Source organism: Cryptosporidium sp. chipmunk genotype I (genome assembly GCF_004936735.1).
Source record: "Cryptosporidium sp. chipmunk genotype I strain 37763 chromosome Unknown contig_10, whole genome shotgun sequence".
Lineage (NCBI taxonomy): Eukaryota > Apicomplexa > Conoidasida > Eucoccidiorida > Cryptosporidiidae > Cryptosporidium > Cryptosporidium sp. chipmunk genotype I.
Window position 1 is genome coordinate 263979 of NW_027125596.1, and position 15064 is coordinate 279042.

The following is a 15064-nucleotide window of genomic DNA, read 5'->3' on the forward strand; positions in this document are numbered from 1 at the left end:
AACTTGTACTTAATATATATTTTCAAATCCAAATTAACCACTAAAAAACATAATTAAAACACCTTTCCTCTATAGTAATCTAAATATCTCAATCAGTCAGGTTAAGATTGAATAATTAAATGGTTCAAATATTTAAGGGTTAAGGTCTATACCGTTATGCATATCACGTCGCGTCTACAAGTTATGGCTGCCTTTACCGGTATATTTATATTAAAGTTAGCTTTTTTTTTTAAAGCAATTAAAATCAAATATTGAAAGCATAGTGATTGATGACTCAAATTTGTATAATTTCTTAAGTTATATTTGTTTTATATTTACAATCAGTTCATAATAATTTTTAAGTTCATACGTTTTTTGATAGCTGCAAAGCTATTAGTTGGAACAATGCCTAAAGTGCACGGGAAAAGAAAAAAAACGAGAACTCATACAAAAGAACTTGTCGAGGAGGAGCTAAAATCTATTCCAAAATGTTTTATATTAAGAAGAGGTAAAGTTATTAAGCAGCTCAAAGGCTTAGTAATGGATTTAAGATATTTAATGTCTCCATGGAGCGCAATAAAATTACAGGAAAATAAACATAACAAGATCAAGGACTTTGTAAGTATCGCGGGCCCATTGGGGATATCACATATTCTTTCAGTAAGCCAAACTACTTCAGGTGCATATCTCCGATTAATTGTATTGCCTTCCGGCCCAACTGCAACGTTCAAAATTGAAGATTTCAGCTTAATGCACGATATTAGGTCTTCACAAAAAAGACCTAGAAGTTGCAGTTCAGATTATTTAACATCTCCATTGTTGGTATTAAATGGGATCAAGAATCTACCTTCGGATGCTTCTGCTAACTCATTACCTTTGAATTTACTTCAAACCATGATTAATGGAATGTTTCCTGCAATAGATTTGACAAAAATACAGATAAGATCTTGTAAGAGAGTAGTCCTTATTGACTATAGCAAAGACAACGAATTGTTTGAATTAAGACATTATGCAATTATACGCCGTCCAGCTGGAGTTTCAAAATCAATTAAGAAATTACTATTAAAAACAAAAGATCAAAAACTTTACTCAATTGGACGAGGGGATGATATGGCAGATTATGTTTTATCTTCAGAAAATGGAGTTTGCGCTTCAGACAGTGAAGTTGATGATGAAGTAGAGGTAAAGATACCTATTTCAAATGAAAGACGTGATAAAAGCGAAATGGGTTTGTCAGAAAGAAGTGGTATTTATACAGGAAAAGTTTCCGTTTCTTTAAAAGAACTAGGCCCTAGATTATCAATGAGGTTGGTTAAGGTAGTTGACGAAGTTTGTGATGGGGCTGTTATTTACCATCGTTTTGTTAGAAAAAGCAACGATGAACTAAAAGAATTAGAAAAAAAGGAAGTATTATTAAAAGAAAAGAGAAAAGAAGAAAATGCTTTTTTGTATAATTATGATGAAGGTGATAATTTACGTGATGAAACATGTGAGTAATAAGAAAGTAATTTTTATATTAAAATGTGATCACATTTATTATAATTAATTAGTATTTCGTGACTTATTTCAGAAAAAACTTGCTAAATTTTCTACGTAACTCACTTTTTTCTGAAACAGTTTTTCTGTATTCGTTAAACTGATCTCCAATATTAGTACCATTGCACCTAAATCTCTTTAAATATTCTCTTATATCACCAGGTTGTAAAGCTGCTGCCTTAAGTAAGCCAGTAATTGAGTTAAGTTCGTTGTCATATGGGTCGCCTTTGAATACAGGTAGCACAATGGAGTTATCGTATTGAATATTTGCAGAGTATGATTCATTATCAACAAGAACTACTCTATTCAGGTTTCTACCAAGACGACTTAAATTTTTGAATAACTTTCCATTAGTCCTTGAAAAGTGGTTTTTGTCTAAAATTCCAATTATAGGTAAATTCCATTTTTCAATAATTTCGTGAGGGATTGGGAATGACTCATCACTCCAAATTACAATTTCATAATAATTCTTGAGCACATCAAAAAACTTATCTACACCTGGTCTTTTCACAATTCCCCAGCCACTTTTTCTAGAGTGAGTAATTTCACATATTAGTCCACGAAAACCAAGCACAAGAGTCGGTAAATTCGTTGGGTATCCAAGCTGTTCAAAGTCGGGTAACAGAGGCTCATCATCAGGTGGAATAAGTCTATTAATTTGATCCAACAGCAGGTTGTAGCTCCAATCATTAAAGCTCTCGAATTTATTACATATCTCGGAAACATTTATTGGCTTTTTCTTCATAATGAAACAGCCAAAGCATATTGCAGTTCCTATTCCAAACAAATTCTTACTAATATTCTTGTATTCATTGAGTTTTCCTCCACTTTTATTCACATTGTGAAAATTTCTGGACTTAAGTAATATAGTGCAACAATTTCTATTTAGCTTTGCTGGGATATTGTGATATAGGCACATGTAAAGTGGTCGTACATCTAGATTCTTAATAACAAAAATGGAGTAATGCGGTAAAATTGACATTTGCCCTCTGAAGCATTTTACAAAAGTGTTCACAAGCATCTAATTTTTTAAAACTAATGTATCAAGAAAAATCCCCGCTGAAAGAATTCAATTAATTAGCGGAACAATTTAAACATCTTAAAGTGAGGTGCCAGCGTACTTTTATAACTGGGCTATAAAATAATGAGGATGGTGATTCAATGAACTTTCGTCTGTTTTACTTACTATTGTTGCAATACATGTAGGGATACCTTCAGGCAACTCTATCCAAAGTTTGTGGACTATTTTTTTAGCTCTAAGATCGGATGAAACATTTATTAGAGTTTTTTCATCTGGACAATTAAGGACAATTTTCCTCATTTCGTCAATTTCTTTAAGGTATTCTTTAACAGAGTCTTCACCTGTATTTTCAAAAATAGCTGCAGAACTACGTAGAGTTCAATAAATGTGAGAATAGGATAATATAAATTCTGCAATATGTAACTAACCTTGCATGGCAAGCCTGGGCTATAATTGAACCAGTATTCCATCCAAGATCTGAACGAATTAGGATGTATTGAACAATTTGTTCTTTCCTATTCATTTCTTAGGTTGAATTGATTTCAATAGTTACTACCGCCCGCTAAACCAAAGTTAAAATTTTTATATTTAATAAGACTAAACATTGATGATCAATAGTCACAAAATGTTTACGATATGAGGATATATACCTTATAAAATATATTGTTTCCTTCGTTAATTAAACTCTTGAATTAATGCATATTTATGCAACTTAATCAGAATGCTCGAATTTATTTAAACACTGCATTCACGACAAATTTGCTGATCATGAATCTGCTGATTATCATTTTGAACATAAATTTGCTTGCATTTTGAATGCTGGCTATTGCAACATTTATGAGTATGAACTTCTTTTGGTATCTGGCAGTTTATTTGCTGGTTTTCGAAATGCTGAGGTTGAATATACGACTGTGGAGGAACATATTGTTGTCTCGAATCATTCGTATTCATAATAATATTTGATTGAAATTCATTAATTGCCTTTTCTTGATCTGAAATTTGTTTAAAGAAAAAATAATTTTTGTAATACATGAGCTAGAAGTCAGAACGCAAAATCGATCACTTTAAAGCTTACCTATGAATGATTTTGCTTTAGGCGTAAATCTATGCGAGCTTCTAAGAAGCGTCCACATTAGTATAAAAACTGCAACGAACAAGAAAACAGCTAAGGTAACAATTACTGGAACAATCCAGGGGGCCAACATATTTATTAAAATTAGTTCAATTTTGTTTCTATGTCTTTCTAGTTGCAATGGATCAGAGGATTACGTTAAGTAGACATAAACGTATTTCTGACTTTATGTGATTTAGAGATTTAAAAAAGGTGATGAATACTTAATATAGTTTATATAAAAAATTATTGGCTCAAATCTTTGTGTGCCATAGCAATTAATTGTTAAAAATGAATAGAATATTATGAGCCGTTTAAATATTTGATAAAAACAATTCTGTGAAAAAATGATTATGTATTCTGGAAAAACTTTAAGGAAGCTAAAAACTCGCATCTTGGACTTCGATAGAAATAGTATAACACCTATTGTTTTCATTAATACACCTCTCGAGCCTTGAAAAGCATTTTATATTCAGTCCTGCTTTTGCTTCTATGCAATCTTGAAATAATGTTACTGTTTGTTTCCAATGTGTAGGTTTATTATAAGGTGATGTGGATAGTATAACAGTATTTGAGTCATAAGCAGGAAACTCTACATCAAACCAAACTATAAAGCCATGAACAAACTCTGTATCTTTTTTCACTTTAAGAGTAAATTGTGATTCAATATTATTGAGTTCATTGATGTCTTTTATTTTTAAAAGATCCACACTGTATATCCGCTCAAAAGAAAAATTTTCAACATTTTTTGATTCTACACCAATTATCAATGGAGATTTCAAGTAAAAGGAGTGTATTATTTTTCTCATTGAAGAATAATCAAATCCTTGTATGTTATTGATTCCTTCAATGTTTTTATCCCAGAAATCTTGAATTTCTACTAATGATACATATAGCGATGCTTTTTCAGGGAAAATAACGCCAGAATTAGGATTAAGCCATTTATCTCTTGCAAAAATTACACTGTCAAGCATTCCTTCATGCAGTAAATAGAAGCCCATCCATTCAGAAATAATTATGTCAACTTGACTTACAGGGAGCTCAATTTCTTCTATAACACCATGAATGACTTGCACGACCTCTGATAATTCGTTATCCTCTACAATTTTTTTTGCTAGGAATGATACATTGCTTCCATCCACAGCAAATACTGTTTTAGCTCCGAATTTTGCTGCAAGCATAGATAGTATTCCTGTCCCACATCCTACATCCAACACTATTTTTCCTTTAAACAGTTCTTTGTTTTCTTCAAATGATCGTCTATATGCTTCGACTCTCTCGACATCTTGAAGCATTAATTGATGAACCAAAAGATCGTCATAACTCCTCGAATAAGAATCCAGAGTTGACATACTGGCTCACTAATTTAAGCAGACTTTTATTGTTGGGGATGAAGACAGAAATTTAGTTGGCGGATATTTTTAAAGTTTCGGAGTTCAAATATTAAAAAAAAAGTCAACAGTATTTACGATAAAGGAAGTAAATACTAGAATCGTGCACATGATAGTCAATAAATATAGATTCAATTGTAGGCTATGAGCTATTCTATGCCCTTTTTTTCAGTTCGTCCTAAATGGCGGGAATTGAGTCATTATACCCACTGTGTGCCATATCCATTAGATTGTGGCGGTAATGAATCTTAATCACGAGACAAGATTTACCTTACTAGGATTTGATAGATTGAGGGAGCAAACAAAATTTGACGTTGCGATTAGTTTAATAGGGCAAGGCTAGCAGTAGTAAGCGAGAAAATATCATACAGTTACTATTAGTAGTGCTCGAGTATAAATTTTGATAAATATAAACAAATAGATTTTTTTTGCCAGTTAAACTTTAAGTCATTCTCATTAAACAATTAAGATGGGCAATTTATTCGGAAAATGCGGTTGCAAGGATTTGACAATATGTAACCTGAATGTATTAAGGACCATTCACTCTCAGGATCGTATTTATCGCAAAGACTATAAGATTCCAAGTTTTTTAATTGATCATGTTGATTTGGATATCAATATAAGGGACGAAGTAACTGTTGTTTCGTCTGTAGTTATCATGAGAAGAAATCCAAATTCATCTTTCAGAGGTGACTTGTCATTGGATGGTGATTGTTTAAAACTCGTCTCAGTGAAATTAAACGGTGTAATTTTAGAAAAGAATTTGTATAGGGGTTATTTTCAACCTGATGGCCCCGATGGTAAACTTGTAATATCAAGTAGTTTATTACCACATAAAGATCAGCAGTTTACACTCGAAACAGTTGTCGAAATTTTTCCTGAGAAGAATACCAAAAATATGGGGTTGTACTATTCTGCAGGGGTTTATTCTACACAGTGTGAGTCTGATGGCTTCAGAAGGATAACATTCTTTTTAGATAGACCCGACGTAATGTGTAAGTTTAGGGTTAGAGTTGAGGCAGATAAAACTAAATCCCCTGTATTATTGTCAAATGGAAATTTGCTGGAAAAAGGCGATGTTCAGGGCTCAGATAATCGTCACTTCGCTATATACGTGGACCCTTTTCCGAAACCTTGTTATCTTTTTGCAGTTGTTGCTGGAATTCTGGGAAGATTAGAGGACAAGTTTATCACAAAATCTGGGAAATCTGTCAGGCTTTTTGTGTATAGTGAGCCCAAGTATGTAGATAGATTGAGATTAGCAATGGAATCATTGAAGCTAGCAATGAAATGGGATGAGGATCGTTTTGGATTAGAGTATGATCTTGAAATCTTTAATATTGTAGCGGTTGAGTCATTCAATTTTGGAGCAATGGAGAATAAGAGCTTGAATATTTTTAATTGCTCTTGCCTTCTGGCATCAGAAAATATCACCCCTGACTATTTTTTCACAAATATCCTCTCAATAGTTGGGCATGAATACTTTCATAACTACACAGGAAATAGAGTCACATGTAGAGACTGGTTCCAACTTACTTTAAAAGAAGGATTAACGGTTTATAGAGACCAAGAGTTTTCTCGTGACTGTATCGATACACTATCCGAACAATTAGGAGATATAGAAGTGTTGCGCAGCTATCAATTCCAGGAGGATTCAGGGCCACTTGCACATCCTATAAGACCTGATTCTATTGTTTCAACCAACAATTTATATACAAGCACAGTTTATAGAAAGGGGGCAGAAGTTGTGAGAATGTACGAGACAATCCTTGGTCGTGAAGGATTCCGAAAAGGCATGGATCTTTACTTTGCTCGTCATGATGGTCAGGCGGTTACTTGTGATGACTTCAGAAAGGCGATGGAGGACGCTAATAATTATGACTTCACACAGTTTGAACGCTGGTACGATCAAGCCGGCACACCTGAAGTTGAAGTCGTTTCTATTGATCACAACAGAGCTGATGGAACGTGTTCAATTACACTTAGACAAAGGTGTAGCCCTACTCCAGAACAACCCAAAAAAAGACCCTTTTATATTCCAGTTGTGGTAGGGTTAATAGGAAAGGATTCATGCAAAGAAATAAGACAGTCAGAAACGTTAATTCTTAAAGAACAGCAACAGACATTCATTCTAGATGGAGTGTGGGAAGAACCGATTGCATCGATACTTAGGGGTTTCTCAGCACCCGTAAACTTGAGATTTAAAACACCTCGTTCTGATGAAGAGTTGGCATTTCTTTTTGCATTTGACACAGATGAATATAACCGTTTCGATGCAGCTCAAACCTTGTATAAAAAAATTCTGATACAAGCATCCACCAATTCTTCACAGGAAATTTCGCCTAGTTCTGTAATAGAAAGTATTCTTTCACAGACAATTCTTGGTTGTTTTGAATCTTTTATTTCAAAAATTAAGACATCTAAAAATCCTAATGGTTCTGTTTCGCCAATGGTCGCTTCATACACGCTTAGAATCCCGAGTTATTCCCAAGTTTTGGCTTCTATTGCGGAGCCAAATTTCGATCTTGTTGTCGAGTCCTTTAAGGCTTTCACAATCGCCTTTGCGTCAAAATTCAAGACTCAGATAGTAGATTTATTCCAGATTCTTACTGAAGATTTATCAGCACTGCCTTCACAAAGCCCGTTCATATACGGCAAGGGCGTGAATGTGGAAGCTATTGCAATCCGTAGATTGTTAAATGTTTTATTGGATTTTATTGCAAAACTGGATCCTATTCTTGCAACTAAGTTGGCCTTTGAGCAACACAATCGTTTCGATTATATGACAAGCAAACTCGGGGCAATATCAGCACTACAAATAGCGGATTATACATCCGATGAATGTACTCAGGCTCTAAATTCTCTATTACTGGCAACTTCAGATGATGTTTCGACCTTGAATCAGTACTTCTCTATTCAGGCCGGCTGCCCAATCCCTGAAAATGTGGAGCGCGTAATCAATATTTATCATTCTAACCCACAATTTATTAAATATCGTGATAATCCAACAATTTTCTCCTCTTTAGTTGGCACTTTTGCAGCAAATTTTGTTGCGTTCAACAGAAAAGATGGGCTTGGATATTCTTTTGTTGCAGACGCAATCATTTCGATGGATAAAGTAAATCCTATGTCAGCTGCGTCTGTCTCGAGGGCATTTACAAAGGTATTGAAGCTTGATGAAGAGAGGCGTAGTCTTCTCAAGGAAAACGTTCTTAGGATACTTCAATCCCCTGGTTTATCAAAAGATACGTCTGAAATTCTAAAGTCCATTGATTTTTGAATTTTGATAGGCTTTTAGAAAATCCTTATAGATAAGCCATTTTAATGAGATTTATTTCGCTGTTTTTTTCTGGTACTTTTAAGTTGATATCTTTAAGGCTACTAGAACTTTCAGTTTGGAATTTAGGGTGAGTACTATAAAGAGTAGGAGGGGGCGCTCTTGATTACAGATGGTTTGTGCAAAAATTAAACTCCAACTTATAGTCCCTACCGTCCAATTATATGCAAATCACAATAGTTTAAGGAAAAGAACTAAAAATAGAGAATATAAGGTTATTTAGATAATGCAAAAAATGAGCTATTAACTACTTAAGAATGACGTTACTAGACTCTGAATATAGCTGTTATGGGAGTTGACAATCTGCAAGAACGCATCTTTATCAGCAAGTCCCGAATAAATGGACTTCAGCGTGCTCCGTAAAATAGGAAGGATGTTCTCAGAAAAGCTTGATTTTGAGTCTAGAGCTGGCTGCATGGAATTTAATAAATCAAAAAAGGAATTGATGCTAGATAGACTCAGTGAAGTTGGATTGGTTTGAATAGCAAAACAAATTCCTTGAACTGCATTCATTTTCTCTTGATCATTGCGAACACTAGTTAGCACCAAGAAGAGGCGATCCGCACAAGCCCCGAGCCTCCCTCCAACCCTTGTAGGTGCAACCACTGCAACTCTACCAATAGTAATACATGCATTAATGGCAAGGTTATCTATGATCTGTGTAGTTGAGTTGCATGGCGTTGCTATTCTGGAAACTAGCATGTCAATTATATGTTCTAAAAGGGGCTCAATAACCGTGAAAATCTCTGGAAAATTTCCATACATAACGATTTCCCCTATAGCCCAAGCTGCGTTATTAGCTATTCCGATATTGGGACTTGAAAGATTTAACATTAGAAGTTGTAGTAATGTAGGTAATAAAGGTTTTAAAATATCCAAGTTGTCTCCCCCAAACTTGGCAATGTCTCCTACACATGCGAAGACGCTTTGTTTTATATTTGGATAACTTTCTTCTTGGCAAAATATTAGAATATAATTGGGAAACCCGCATCTTTTTAAAATTGGGATGGCTGGTTCCCTCACTGCCTCTACAACTGAACTAACCAAGTCCAATGCACATTCCGCAGTGTCTGGTACTGAATACGAAACTTCTTCCGAATTCTTTAAATTACTGAGAGTCGAGAATAGAATACTTTGAATACAATGTTCCAATATTGTATTTGCAAATCTAGATGCCTTATGCCCAACTACAGCAAAAATCTTTGCGATTGCATCCATTGAAGCAACCAGACATGGATGGTCTATAGGAAAAGATTTCCATTTCGTAATGAGAAGTGGGACCAAGTTATTTTCAAATGCTGGGCTAAATATATTGGGACCGACTGAGAAACATAATGTAGAAATGGTATCGCATAAAATGAGCAAATTTCTATATTGATATACAGTCAATGCCCCAGATATAGTATTAACAATATCATCAAGAAACGGTATAAGAGAGAGCGACTGAGCAGAATCTTCAATAAATGTAGCAGTTGCAGAGCAAGCTGCCTCTTCAACGCGTTTATTAGGGTCGAGCATTCTAGATAATAGTGCACCAAAGGCACTATTAATAATGGGTTGGCCTTGCTGAAGTACTAACCAGGGCGTGAACCTTGAAATACACCAACATGAAATACTCCTAATCAGTGGTTTAGGATTCGATGTAAGTTTGATTAAATAACTCAAGACCCTGGGTAAAAACGGTGATAGTCCCTTAATACATCCTCTAGCAATAGCACCTAATACTAAAATCGCACTCTCTTGCTTCTCCCAGTTTAGATCTTGGAGTGTTGTTTCAATTTTAGGCAATAATTCTCCCAGAATTTCATCTCCATATATTACTGATATGTGGTCCAACGCAAGTGCTGAAGCTTTTCTTACTGTCCATTGATTTCCCCATGCCCCAAGCTCTACCTCGTCATCGCTTGACTCAGAATTATCTGTGCGTCCTTGATGAAACCTAGGGCCTATAGAGTGAAGGTCGTCTTCAGTTTTGTCCTCAAAATGTGATGGGTCCATTTCGATATAATCAAAATCTGTAAATATAGAGTTTTCAAGTAAGCAAATGAGTAATCTAGGTAGAAATTGTCTAAGAATATTGATTCCCTTCTCATTTCTAAGATATGATGGCCAAAACTCGAGACTTTCTAGCCGCAGATTATATGAGTCGCTACTAGTATCTTCACAACAGCACAAAACAAAGTCAATAATTATATTAACTCCTGCTCCGTCAAAGATTACTCCTGGGTCATCCTCCAATATTATAATAATCCCCATTATAGATAGCAATCTTATCTGCCTGCTTTCCTGTTTTGCCATAACACCAATTACCTGCCAATACTGCGTGAAAAAGTCATGAAGAGCATTACCAGAGCTAAAAAGGTGATACTGAGCATATAGAGTGATACACTTGAAACTAAGATATACTGCAGCCTCATTCTTACTCAGTATTAAGTGCTCTCCTTGAGATATTTGGAAAAGCTTAGGTAATATCAATTGTCTTGATGCATCGAGAAAAGAAATGAGTCTTGGGTTTGTATGCTCCAATATACCTGAATTTTCACCTAAACATGACTCTAACTCATCCTCACAAATCTTTGCAAGACAATCAAATGCACCATCAATACTATCATTTGTTGCTATATCTAATAGTTGAGACAAATGGCGAAGGGATTCCACTAGTAAGGGCTTTCCTTGTTCCGTATTAACAAATGCAGTGACGATTGTACCGGCTGTAGATCTGATTAACCTTTGTGAGTCATTTAGTGCATTAAGCGATGTGATTTTGAGATACTCTATATGTTCGGAAGAAGAAGGTATTCCATATTGTACAAGATAGTTTTTTAATAAAAGTCCTGCCCTTTGACGCACATCCAACCCCTCATTATTCATGCTAGAGAATACAAGAGCAAAGTAACACGGCGCATCGGGGCTATTCGTTACAAAAGAATTCAAAGCATTAGTTACTTGTAGCTGTACACTGCTATCAGAAGAATCAGCTTGTCTCAAAATAGACAACACTTCCTGACATTTTGTTACATCATATTTCCAGGAAGACAACATCTGGGACCCTTCTTTTCGATTAATTTGTTTATGTTGCAGATTTGTTTCAGTTTTTATGTGACTAAATAATTGTTCGGACCTTTATATTACCATAAATTTTAGTGTGCCCTTCTTCAAATTTTTCTTGGGCGTTTTCTTTTTAGCTTTGATCGTTTAATACTCAGTTACTCTCAAATCAAGCCCTTTTCTTATCCTTGATTCCTTTATTCTATCACAATTACAGTTGTAATTGGCTTTGTCACAATCTCAATAAGAATATGTCCCGTCTATAGTTTCGCCAATAATTGTGATGTTAATCAAGGTTGGAAGGAACGAGGCGGCCCAAGTATTAAATTTAGATGCTCTAAAGTGCGATTACAAACGTGATAATGTGGGACTTATAAAGGTTAACAGTTTAGAAATAGGATAAAATTTCAGCCTAATATTGGCGACATGTATCTGTTTACAGTTCAATCATTTTTGAAAAAAAGATGACGGTAAAAATTCAAAAAAAAGAATTACACAATTTTAAGAACTTGCACAATTGAATAGCATACAGTGAATATATGGCTCTTTCTCAATAGAATATCAGGATAGAAACGGAACTATTAATAAATTTTTTCATTCAGAACTCTTTAAATACCACTTTAGTTGCAAATTAGGCGGGTACTTCATATTTTTACAGTAAATTGAATTGATGCGAATGTCTACTGTCAAATAGAATTACGTCTCGTATTGAGACAGGTTACAATTATATATTAATAAAAGTTATTTAATATTCTATTTTAACAATACACGGTTGCTTGAGAAAATAATAGTTTTTGCAAAGCAGTATAACCGCTGTAATTCCGATAAACTTATATACTGACCGTATTAATCGGAAACTTAAGGTTTAATTTCGACATAGCAGGAGAAGTTTAGGCAAAACTAGAAATAAAAGATGGTTAGGTATGCTGTAAGACCAGATACTCCTTCTAAGAGTGTAATGTGCAAAGGCAGTGATCTTCGCGTCAGTTACAAGAATACATATGAGACAGCAACGGCCATCAAAGGAATGTATTTACTTGATGCTCGTCAATATTTATTGGATGTAATTGCAAAGAAGAGGTGCGTTCCATTCAGGAGATTTAATGGAGGTGTTGGTAGAACTGCTAAGGCAAATGAGTTTAAACTTACTCAAGGAAGATTTCCAGAGAAGTCATGTAGATTTCTTCTAGATCTTTTACAAAACGCAGAGAGTAATTGCGACATGAAGGGTTTGGATGTTGACCGTCTTATGCTTGTCTCTGCTGTAGTTACTCATGCTCCATTTAACAGAAGAAGGACTTTTAGAGCTCATGGACGTATTACTCCCTTCAAAAGCCAACCATGTAATATCCAACTTATTTTCAGAGAGATTGACGATGCTGTAGAACAGCCAAAGAACATTGAGGGTCAGAAAGTTATTAAGCTTACGAAGAAACAATTAGCTCGCAGAAAATTACGCGTAGGTTCCAAAAATTAATTTTCACTCTGAATACTATTAAATTCATGAGGAACTTTACATTTACCACGTGGAACGGCTCCAGGTCGTTCTACTATATAATTTTCTAAAATCGCGATATAATGGATTGGCTGGATTTAAATTGTAGGAATTTTCTTATTCATTTTTTTGATTCTGAGTCTTTTTGCTGTCTTCTTTCGTTTTTGTTCTTGGACTTGGTTTCTCGACAGTTCAATATGGACCTCTCTGATCACCCATTTTTTGTTGGAGAAAAATGCGGGGGAAATTTTTCGCGAAATTTTTTTTTTGCAAATCGGAATTTCCCTTTTTTTCAACAAAAACAAGGTTTTTGAGACTATTTAGCTAATTAGGAAAATTTTTAGGTAGCGGATAAAATGACTAAGACAAGTCCGTCATACAGAAATGCATCAGGCGAATATTACTATTTAACGACGGCGATAAACTATACAAATGGAGCACCTCATATGGGCCACGCATATGAGATAGTAACTTCTGATATTCTAGTTAGAATTGCAAGGCTATTTGGCCTTAATGCTAGATTTCAAACAGGAACAGATGAGCATGGGCAGAAAATTGCAATTACTGCCGAAAAAAATGGCATATCTCCAAAGGCACTTTGTGATGAAAATGTAAGGCAGTTTAAAGATATGAATGAAAAACTCCAAGTTAGCACAGATAGATTTATTAGGACAACTGATACTGATCATTATGAGTCGTGTAGGGAATTTTGGAGACGTTGTGAAACTAAAGGAGACATTTACCTTGGAAAATATAATGGATGGTATAACGTAAGGGAAGAGAGCTTTATGACTGAACTAGAAGCAAAAATGTTAAATTATACCGACCCAATTTCAGGATTACCTTTAAAGAAGATGGAAGAACCCTCGTATTTTTTCAGAATAACTAATTATCTTGAAACAATCAAAAACCACATTATTGACAATCCAGACTTTATCCAGCCGGAATCGAGCAGGGAAAGTATACTAGCAAGGTTACAGTCTCTTGGCGACAATTCTGAAGACTTATCTATAAGTAGAGCTAGTTTTTCCTGGGGGGTCCCTGTTCCGAATGACCCGGACCATGTTATGTATGTTTGGTTTGATGCTCTAACAAATTACATTACAGGTTTGAAATGGACTCATTTTGACAATGATCTTGATGAAAATTCGTTATTCAACAAGTATTGGAAAACCACAATTCATATAGTTGGTAAAGATATTACTTGGTTTCATTGCGTAATCTGGCCTGCGATGCTATTAAGTGCCGGGCTTAGCTTGCCAAAAACAATTTTTGCTCATGGATTTGTCACTGCACCAGACGGTAAAAAAATGAGCAAAAGCTTGGGAAATGTTGTTGAACCATCCGAACAAATTGATAAAATGGGGTCTGACTCATTCAGATATTACTTGGCTAGAGAAGGAAGATTTGGGAACGATATTAAGTATCAACCTTCTTCTATTGTAGACTATAATAATGGCGAATTAGCTGATACGTTTGGGAACCTTGTTTCTAGAATTACAAATTTAACACACAAATTTTGCGAGGGATTCGCCCCTTCTTCATCTCAATCTATATTTTTGGAGAAGCCAGTAGATATTGACTCAGTTTTCGAAGAATACTATTTGGCATGGCGTTGTTTTCGTATTGATGAGTGTGCGCAAATAGCAATGAATATGTCAAGAAATATTAATAAGTTTCTTACAGACCACGCACCTTGGAACAAAGATAATGGCAAGTCTGAAGAAGAGAGAATAGAAGTTATTAGAATTGTATTGGAAGGCTCCTATTATATTTCAATTTTGCTTAGCCCATTTGTCACCTTGGCATGTAAGGAAGTTTTCAACAGACTTGGGACTCAAGAAAAAATAATACCAGAAATTGATACAAACTATAATAACATTAAACCTAGCACACCAATTTTGATTGGAGAACCTTTATTTAGAAGAATTGTGAATAAGGAGGAAAAAACATTTGATGAGCTTAAAGCAGAGAAACAAGAGAAAAAGAAAAACAAAAGTTTGGGAATAAGAAATTAAGAGAAACAAAGATAATGACAATCAAGTTATTAGTTAAACATATATAACTTTAATATAAATTTAAGTAGTTGATTATAAATACTTAGACTCAATGTATGGAAAAGCTGCTTAAAATTTTATCAATAATT

The 15064-nt window shown here is 34.7% G+C and overlaps 9 protein-coding genes across 9 annotated transcripts; 4 read left to right on the top strand and 5 right to left on the bottom strand.

The window, feature by feature from the left end:
* Window positions 1-384: 384 nt before the first annotated feature.
* On the top strand, window positions 385-1476 carry ELE39_000087 (uncharacterized protein; the record flags this gene model as incomplete). The annotated part of the gene is made up of 1 exon (XM_067343431.1): window positions 385-1476. The coding sequence occupies one exon, from the start codon at window positions 385-387 to the stop codon at window positions 1474-1476; it is 1092 nt and encodes a 363-aa protein (XP_067201045.1).
* A 64-nt stretch (window positions 1477-1540) lies between these two features.
* ELE39_000088 (RNA polymerase II CTD NL1 interacting like phosphatase) lies at window positions 1541-2497 on the bottom strand (the record flags this gene model as incomplete). The annotated part of the gene is made up of 1 exon (XM_067343432.1): window positions 1541-2497. The coding sequence occupies one exon, from the start codon at window positions 2495-2497 to the stop codon at window positions 1541-1543; it is 957 nt and encodes a 318-aa protein (XP_067201046.1).
* A 141-nt stretch (window positions 2498-2638) lies between these two features.
* Window positions 2639-3059, bottom strand: ELE39_000090 (peptidyl-tRNA hydrolase PTRHD1; the record flags this gene model as incomplete). Its single annotated transcript, XM_067343434.1, has 2 exons — window positions 2639-2903; window positions 2965-3059. 2 exons carry the CDS (start codon window positions 3057-3059, stop codon window positions 2639-2641), a joined length of 360 nt encoding a protein of 119 aa, XP_067201048.1.
* A 212-nt stretch (window positions 3060-3271) lies between these two features.
* Window positions 3272-3741, bottom strand: ELE39_000091 (uncharacterized protein; the record flags this gene model as incomplete). Its single annotated transcript, XM_067343435.1, has 2 exons — window positions 3272-3528; window positions 3612-3741. The coding sequence occupies 2 exons, from the start codon at window positions 3739-3741 to the stop codon at window positions 3272-3274; spliced, it is 387 nt and encodes a 128-aa protein (XP_067201049.1).
* A 286-nt stretch (window positions 3742-4027) lies between these two features.
* Window positions 4028-4999, bottom strand: ELE39_000092 (arginine N-methyltransferase; the record flags this gene model as incomplete). Its single annotated transcript, XM_067343436.1, has 1 exon — window positions 4028-4999. One exon carries the CDS (start codon window positions 4997-4999, stop codon window positions 4028-4030), a length of 972 nt encoding a protein of 323 aa, XP_067201050.1.
* A 508-nt stretch (window positions 5000-5507) lies between these two features.
* ELE39_000093 (zincin aminopeptidase N like metalloprotease) lies at window positions 5508-8318 on the top strand (the record flags this gene model as incomplete). The annotated part of the gene is made up of 1 exon (XM_067343437.1): window positions 5508-8318. The coding sequence occupies one exon, from the start codon at window positions 5508-5510 to the stop codon at window positions 8316-8318; it is 2811 nt and encodes a 936-aa protein (XP_067201051.1).
* A 300-nt stretch (window positions 8319-8618) lies between these two features.
* ELE39_000094 (importin beta like ARM repeat alpha superhelix) lies at window positions 8619-11417 on the bottom strand (the record flags this gene model as incomplete). The annotated part of the gene is made up of 1 exon (XM_067343438.1): window positions 8619-11417. The coding sequence occupies one exon, from the start codon at window positions 11415-11417 to the stop codon at window positions 8619-8621; it is 2799 nt and encodes a 932-aa protein (XP_067201052.1).
* Window positions 11418-12336: 919 nt separating this feature from the next.
* On the top strand, window positions 12337-12900 carry ELE39_000095 (60S ribosomal L17; the record flags this gene model as incomplete). Its single annotated transcript, XM_067343439.1, has 1 exon — window positions 12337-12900. The coding sequence occupies one exon, from the start codon at window positions 12337-12339 to the stop codon at window positions 12898-12900; it is 564 nt and encodes a 187-aa protein (XP_067201053.1).
* Window positions 12901-13274: 374 nt separating this feature from the next.
* ELE39_000096 (methionyl-tRNA synthetase of bacterial origin) lies at window positions 13275-14936 on the top strand (the record flags this gene model as incomplete). The annotated part of the gene is made up of 1 exon (XM_067343440.1): window positions 13275-14936. The coding sequence occupies one exon, from the start codon at window positions 13275-13277 to the stop codon at window positions 14934-14936; it is 1662 nt and encodes a 553-aa protein (XP_067201054.1).
* Between the last annotated feature and the right edge of the window lie 128 nt (window positions 14937-15064).